Source organism: Cebus imitator, unplaced genomic scaffold (genome assembly GCF_001604975.1).
Source record: "Cebus imitator isolate Cc_AM_T3 unplaced genomic scaffold, Cebus_imitator-1.0 Scaffold179, whole genome shotgun sequence".
Taxonomy (NCBI): Eukaryota; Metazoa; Chordata; class Mammalia; order Primates; family Cebidae; genus Cebus; species Cebus imitator.
Window position 1 is genome coordinate 1,795,401 of NW_016107494.1, and position 8,284 is coordinate 1,803,684.

General features: G+C 40.6%; 1 protein-coding gene and 1 non-coding gene across 2 annotated transcripts in view; one reads left to right on the forward strand and one right to left on the reverse strand.

The window, feature by feature from the left end:
• The window catches only part of KDM5A (lysine demethylase 5A), a 99,666-nt gene extending 94,089 nt beyond the window's left edge, over nt 1–5,577 (reverse strand). Inside the window, exons 1-3 of the mRNA XM_037744554.1 lie at nt 4,416–5,577; nt 1,114–1,268; nt 328–340 (exon numbers count right to left, since the gene is read on the reverse strand). Coding sequence (XP_037600482.1) covers nt 328–340; nt 1,114–1,268; nt 4,416–4,580 — 333 coding nt within the window. The 5' untranslated portion in view covers nt 4,581–5,577. The remainder of the gene's footprint in view (nt 1–327; nt 341–1,113; nt 1,269–4,415) is intronic.
• A 2,372-nt stretch (nt 5,578–7,949) lies between these two features.
• LOC119473716 lies at nt 7,950–8,081 on the forward strand. Its single transcript, XR_005202938.1, has one exon. It is a non-coding gene; the product is annotated as a small nucleolar RNA SNORA25 (small nucleolar RNA).
• The last annotated feature ends 203 nt before the right edge of the window (nt 8,082–8,284 follow it).

The window sequence follows — 8,284 nt, forward strand, 5'->3', positions numbered from 1 at the left end:
TCTACTAAAAATACAAAAATTAGCTGGGCATGGTGGCTGTAATCCCAGCTACTGTAATCCCAGCTACTGTAATCCCAGCTACTAGGGAGGCTGAGACAGGAGAATCATTTGAACCTGAGAGGTAGAGGTTGCAATGAGCCAAGATCACACCACTACACTCTCATCTGGGTAACAAAGTGATACTCTGCCTCAAAAAAAAAAAAAAAAAGTATGTAGTAAACTCTCAGAAATGTTTTGAGGGAAAAGAAAAAAACACAACTCAGAATGACATAATAAACCTTTGCTATCAATGATTTTCCTTCTGTACTCTAAAAGTTTTCATATCACAATGAAGAACCTTCTAAAAATCAGCAGACAAGAAAAACAGCAATGCATAGCCTTCTATTTAGAAAACGTAAGATAAATTAGTAATACTTAGAGGAAGATCTTTTTTTGTGTGTGAAACGCAGTCTCACTCTGTTGCCTAGCTGAGTGCAGTGGTGCGTGCAATCTCAGCTCACTGCAACCTCCACCTCCCGGATTCAAGCAATTCTCCTGCCTCAGCCTCCCGAGTAGCTGGGACTACAGGGGCCCACCACCACACCCAGCTAATTTTTGTATTTTTAGTAGAGATGGGGTTTCACCATATTGGCCAGGGTGGTCTCAAACTCCTGACCTTGTGATCCACTCACCTTGGCGTCCCAAAGTGACAGGATCACAGGCGTGAGCCACTGCACCCCGCCAAAGGAAGATCTTAATAAATCAGATTAACAGTCCTGACAAAGTTCCATTAAAACCAAAACCAAAACAAAAGAAAAAAAACTTTGAAAACTAGGGTTTTAAAATAGGATTTAAAAATCCATTTTCCAAGAACCACGGGAGACAGAATCTTCCGAGATTAACAAAAATTTTAGTAGAGTAAGAAACACTAGAAAAAGTAGAATTTAGGAATTCTAAGTCTCTGAAGCTAAGCACTGAACATTTCCACTAGAAAAACAGAGCTACAGATAGTTTCTCGTGATCTCAGTTAAATGGAAAAACCGTAACTACTCTGCACAATGTTTTTAAAAAGCATACTCTTCCTCCAAACATCAAGTAACTATTCCAGTCAGTACCAATTAACACAAACTCTACGCTATGCAAAGTTCTCTACCTACAGCCCTAACAATAAAGAATGAATCAGGAGGAAGAAATGGTGACATAACACTTACCTCAAGTTCATTCAGGCGCTGGACTCTTGGAGTGAAACGAAAGCTTTTTACTTCACAGGCGAATGGAGGCTGCCAGTCCTAAATAGAAAGTTTTTTTTTCAAAACACAGTGGTATGTAAGCAAGGAATGCATTACTTACTTCTTTAAAGGGGGGTTTGCCACAAATCATGGTGATAATAGACTAACTTATAAGTCTTCTTTATTATAGAAACAAAATGAGCAAATATTTTAGATAAAGTAATTTTAATACAGGTTGAGTACCCCTTACATGAAATGCTTGGGATGAAAAGTGTTTTGGATTTCACTTTCCATATTTTGGAATATCTGCATATACATAATGAGATATATTGGAGATGAGACTCAAGTCTAAATACAAAATTCTTTTATTTCACATAAAGTTATACATGTAGACTAAAGGAAGTTTTATACAATATTTTTAATAATTTGGTGCATAATGCATGTGTACACCACCATCAGAAAGGAAAGGTGTCACTATCTCAGCCACCCGTGTAGACAATCTGTGGTTGTCTGGCATCACCATCATTTCCGACTCTGCATTTACAAGCTACCAATAAACAATTATTTCCTTACACTTATTCCCACATAAGTAGCTAACAGAAAAATATAACATACCATTAATACAATGAAAAAAATAATCTGTTCAAGCTAGGCTCAGTAGCTCACACCTACAATCCCAGCACATTGGGAGGCTGAGGCAGGAGAATCACTTGAGCCCAGGAGCTTGAGACCAGCCCAAGCAACACAGTGAGAACCTGTCCCTATAAAAGAAAAAGAATAATAATGTTTCAGGGTAACCTGGTTTCAGATTTCGGAGCATTTTGGATTCGGAATTTTTTTTTTTTTTTTTTTTAGCTCACTATGAATCTACTATAAGGGGGTGGATCTGGAATTTTTAAAGTAGGGACACTCAACCTGTATTGCTCAGAGAAGCAATCCTCTTCAAACCACTCCCACTATTTATATCCCACAATTTTATGCTTTCCGAAGTCACTCAAGTGAAATTCACTGAGGTCATGTACCACAAAGCAGTGTCTAGTAAACATACAGGTTTACCAAAATGAAAAAAAAAATTTTTTTTTAAAGAAAAAGGGGGCAGGGTGCAGTGGCTCACACCTGTAATCCCAGCACTTTGAGAGGCCAAGGCGGGCAGATCACCTGAGGTTGGGAGTTCAGCCTGACCAACATGGAGAAACCATGTCTCTACTAAAAATACAAAATTAGCTGGGCATGGTGGTGCACGTCTGTAATCCCAGCTACCTGGGAGGTTGAGGCAGAACTGCTTGAACCCAGGAGTCAGGAAGTTGCAGTGAGCCAAGATCACGTCATTGTGCTCCAGCCTGGGCAACAAGAGTGAAAGTCCGTCTCAAAGAAATAAAAATATTTTTTAAAAAGGGTAAAATTAAAGATTAAAAAGAAACTTTGAAAAAGAACTTATTTATTTAAACAATTTTTTAAATTTATGTGTAATGTGACAGAGCACTTTATGTTACACAGATGTTTTGTTCAAAGCCCACCTCCTGGAAACCCTTAAAAAAAAAAAAAAAAAAGTAAGCAAACACACAAAACAAGGACAATTTTCAGATTGTGATATAACTAAAATGAGATAGCATATTTCACATTGGGGTCTAAAGAACATAGTTTGATTTGGCCTAAATAGTAGTAAACCTATTTTAAAAAGTGAGAAGTAGAAAAAAACAAAACAAAACCCTTACCTTGGAAACTAAAGAAACTACCAATACTAAAATTAAATTCCGAGTGTAAACAAGATTTATTTTCAACAATGTGACATAAAAAGAGAAAGCATTATTTCAGCTTCCAGCATTTTTTAAGTTAAAAAAAAAAAAACTTTTTTTTTTAAATCGAATAACCTTGAATAGAATTTCTAATGAATAAATTCAAGAGTAGATTAAAACATGATTTAGGAAAACCTTCAATGCTTAAGATATTAACATTAGGTCATTATGATAGAAAAAGGGTTAATTGGAAGTTTTTGGAGGATGGCATTGCATATCACAGCAATTATTTGTTAATCCTCTGCTTGAAATGAATAGCCTATAACCTTAAACAAATTCATTCAACATAGTGAGGGCATTATGTCTGTTTTAGAATCAGAAAAACTGATCTAGGTTCAAAGTATACTCTGCTACTTGCCCAAGATCTCACATTTGGTGTTTTAACTTATCCAGGCTTGCAAACATAAAGCAAAACGTCTTCAAGAAGCAATGACTAAAGCGATGGTTCAAAAACCTCAACTTACATGAAGAATCATCTAAGATTAGTTGCTAGAAAAGCAGAAACTTCCACAACCAGAAGCCTAGAAATCTGCATTTAAACAAGCATCCAGTTGACCCTGGTGCAAGTGGTCCAGCTACGTCATTTAAAAAGCACTTGGTCTAATGGGTACAGAAAAACACCTTTTGACCTTGAGCACATTGACTCAACCTCTTGGGGCATTAATTCCCTCCACACAAGGGATAGTGTCTGCTTTCCTTACCTCAAAGGCGAGATTATAATTAACCTTACAGGCAAACCTAATTATCTGCAATAACTGATTCTAAAATCGTTGATGTTTAGTTCCCTATGTCAAGAGATTTCAACATTTCCTTCCACCTCCATTATAGACCAATTCTTCATAAACCTCTAAATTTTAGAATAATTGCTGCTCCTTCTCTTCCCCCCGGTAAGACTTTTCACTGCAGCCATAATTAGTCTGGAGTTGTTGTCTAGCGATACCATCCTGGGGGACTAAAGCTCAGATTACCTTTTGAGAAACCCTAACCCTGAGATAAGGCCTGCAAATTATTTGATCCAAGCAGGTCTTGAATAAAGAGATAGCCGACTATCAAACCATAATGAAGATACGTGAGGGAAGAATATGTCATGTCATAATACTGTACTTTAAACACCATTTTGCTCAACGAAAGGCCTAAAGCCTTTCGTTACCCTTGCCCACAGCTGAGAAAAGTATCAGTTCCCAAGTTCTAGGCGGAAGAGGCCCAAAGACACCACTTTCTCGCGTTCAGATGTGTCTACATAAGACCACAAAAGAAACCGTGGCAAAAACATCCAGAAACAGCCTCCAGTGGTCGCAAAACAGGGAGAGTACATATAAAAGAACAGAAGGACCAGAAAAGTAAGGCTAAACCCAGGGTACGGACTCCCCCATTCTTCCTTCTCCCGCTCTCTCTTCACAGACTGAGGTACCTTGGGCGGCCGAATTTTGCAGATGCCGGTTTTCTCCGCCAAAGGCCGGATGCGACCGATAAAGCTGAGAGGATCTGTGAACTCCTCCCAGCTCGGCTCAAAGACAGGGCACTCTGGGGGTGGCACGAACTCCGCCGCGTAGCCCCCCGGCCCCACGCCCGCCATTGCAACGGCCGGGGGGGGGGGGGTCCCCGTGGGGAACAGGTGGAGAGAAGCTGGCTGAAGCCCACTGAGTTTGTTCACGTCCCCTGACACGGGCCGAAGCGCATCTTGGCGGACGAGAACTGTTCAACACAGAAACCCCAAAATCGCTTCCTCCTCCCGTTTGTTATTGTTTCTCGCAGGGCTTTTCCTCTGAGGTTCAGGACTTTTCCGGAAGTTATCGTGCTGTCAAATCCCTCCGCCCCCTGCAGGAAACAGAATCCTTCCGCAGCGGCGCGACGCCTGTGTGTCTGACCCTTCCTGCTTCCTTTCTTGCCCGGCAGCCCAGTGTGGCTGCTTCTCTCCTTGCCTGCCAAAGTTCAGCCCAGTCCAACGACTCCACGCGGCTTGCTCTTGGTAGGGGGTTGGGGATGGGCACGATCTCTCCTTCACGAGTGGTACGGTAGAGGGAAGCTGACTGGGCGAGGCGAGGCGTGGCGTGGCGCAGCGCGACGTATTCTTCCGGCGCGGAGGAATGTGTAATGCCCCAGAGGGCAGAGGTTGTGCTTCCGGTGAGGAGGGGCCCTTTCCTTTTTGTGTATGTGTGCACTCGAAAACACGCCGGGTCTATCCTCAGCCACCCAGACTGGCTGCCTGTGCTGCGTGATTTGTTTTAACTTGCCCGGCTGCGTTTATAACAAGTAGCCTTTCCAGCATTTTGTCTCTTTTTTTAGCCCTTTGAATGCAGATATCTTACAGTAATGTCACCCTGCCACTTTATACCCGCCTCTTCTCCAGGAAAACAAGTGCAGGTCTAACCCATCCCCTAAATCCTGTCATCTGGCTTTAGACATCATCCAGGAATAGCTTTTCCTTTTACACAGGACGCGGCAGCTGTCCTGAGTTACAAGCCAGTACGTCTAGCTACCTACAGGACATCTCACTTTGATAACTCAAAGAAATTGTTCTCCACTATTTATTCAGTGTTCCTGGTTTCTGTTAAGGACTTCATCTACTCAGTTGTCTGAGCAAAAAGAAAATCAAGAAATAATCCTAATTCTTTTACTCTCACTTCCTAAGTATAATCATATGTCTCTCCGTCCTCATTACCAGTATCCTCATTTAAATACTCTGAACTGACAGCAGCTCATTTCTTTTCTCCTCTCAAATCCTTCTCCATTCACAAGTTGGATTGCTTTTGTCTAAAATCTAGAATTTATCTTGTCAATTTTCAGCTCCAAACTAAACAACTGCAAACTTTTTTAATTGCTGATTTGCTGCCTCACTCTCCAGCTTCATGCCTCCTCATATAACCTACAGAAGTTTTTGTAGTGACTTTAGTATACCATGATTTTTCTCACCTCTGAGCCTTCACATATATTTCCTCTGTCCGGAACATTTTAGTACTCTCCTGACCCAATCCCATCGTACAGTTTCATATGTCCTCTTCCTGACTAAATTTCTACTCATCCTTCATTTAAATAAATATAAAGGATTAAATATCACTTCCAGATAGCCTTTCCTAATCCCAAAAATTGGTGTAGTCAGCAGCAACTTGTACTTACTTGTCAAACTCTTTGAAATTGCTTATTTAATTGCCTTTTTTCCTCAAACTGTAAGTTACACAAAGGCAGGGACAGTGTCTGTCTTGTTTTCCCAGCTTCTAGAATAGTGCTTGGTGTATAGGAGGCGTGCAGTAAATATCTGCTAAATGAACGAGTAAATAAATAAATGGATTCACAAACCAATTTGCCTTGTGTGTGTCACTGCCTCATCCTACACTTATGTATACAACATTTTGTTTGACACTGTACTTGCATATGACATACATAATATCTTGATTATAGCATCCACAAAAATTAATGCCCACTTACTCATAACCCCCACCCTAAACCCACAGACACTTTCAGAGGTAGTTCTGTTTCGGTTACCCTTTGTTATGTAACATATCACCTCAAAACTTAGTGGCGAAAATAAAAACAACTTATGGCAATTCTGTGGGTTAGCCATCTGGTGTTTTTCATGGTCTCACCTGGGGTCACTCATTCAATTACAATCATCTGACAGCTTGACTGGTACGATGGTTAATTTTATGTGTCAATTTGACTGGGCCATGGTGCCCAGATACATGGTCAAACATTCTGCTGTTTCTCTTAGGGTTTGTTGCAATGAGATTAACAGCGAACTTTGAATAACTCGGATTGACCTCCATAATGTGAGTAGGCCTTATCCAATCACCTGAAGGCCTGAGTAGAACAAAACACTGATCTTTCGTGAGCAAGGAAGAATTTTGCCAGTAGATGGCTCTCGGACTTGAACTGCAGCATCTGCTTTTCCCTGGTCTCCAGCCTGCCAACCCACCCTACAGATTTTGGACTTGGAAGCTCTATAATCAAGTCAGCCAAGTCCTTAAAATAAATCTCTTTATAAACACACACACACACGCACACGCGCACACGCACACATCCCATTGGTTCTGTTTCTCTGGAGAACCCTGAATACATCTAGGGTTGGAGGGTTCAAGATGGCCTCACTCACATGTCTGGCAGTTGGTGCTGACTATTGCCTGGGAAGCCTTAGTTCTCCATGTGGCTTTTCATCTCGTTGTGGTAGGTTGAGCTTTTCCATAGCATGGTGGTCTTAGCATTCCAAGATGAGAGTGGGAGCAAAGACCTAAAGCCTAGACTCTAAAATGTACTCCAACATATTCAGTTGATCAAAGCAAGTCATAAGATCATCCCAGATTCAAAAGGTGGTAAAATAAACTCCAATTTTTGATGCGCAGAGTGAAAATGTCACATTACAAAGGGGTGTGGACACAGGAAGCTGTGATTCATAATAATTGCATACAATTATTATAATGATTTACAGTCAGGTATGGTGGCTCATACCTATAATCCCAGCACTTTGGAAGGCCAAGGCAGGCGGATCACCTGAGGTCAAGAGTTCGAGACCAACCTGACCAACATGGAGAAATCCTGTCTTTACTAAAAATTCAAAAATTGGCCTGGCGTGGTGGTGAACACCTGGAATCCCAGCTGCTCGGGAGGCTGAAGCTGGAGAATCACTTGAACCCAGGGGGGCGGAGGTTGCAGTAAGCTGAGATCACACCATTGCACTCCAGCCTGGGCAACAAGAGCGAAACTCTATCTTGGGAAAAAAAAAAAAAAAAAAGATTTACAACAAAGTCTTTGACTTTTACTACTTAAATCTGGAAAACTATATTATTCAGAAAAAGAAATAATGGAATTCCAAATAAAACAAGTCACTGAAATAATTCATTTTTTTAAACATTCAATTAAAATGTAATGGTTTTGCTTTCAAATTAATAGAGGGGGAGAACCTGATAGAATCTCAGTATAAGCACAAATCCTTAAAAGTTTTAATTGGTCCAGGTCATTTCAAAGAGGGCTCATGAGGCTGTGAAACCCAGAGCTCTTCACACTGTGACCAAAGATGGAAGTTCTCTATAGGGTGCCATAGCACTCTTATGTTGGTGCTATGTTTTCCCCAGGAGATATAAAACTTAATAATCCATGATTGTTGCCATGTAAGAGTTTTAATCAAAATTTTTCTTCTTTAGGGCTAACTTGCAGCTCTTTAGAGGATCTAAAGTTACTTTGATGGACAGTGGAAGAAATCACAACATGGAATTCCTTGAATAAAAATTAATTGACTTTAAATATACACAATTAAAAAAAAAACCTCTTTACACTGTTAAAAAAAAA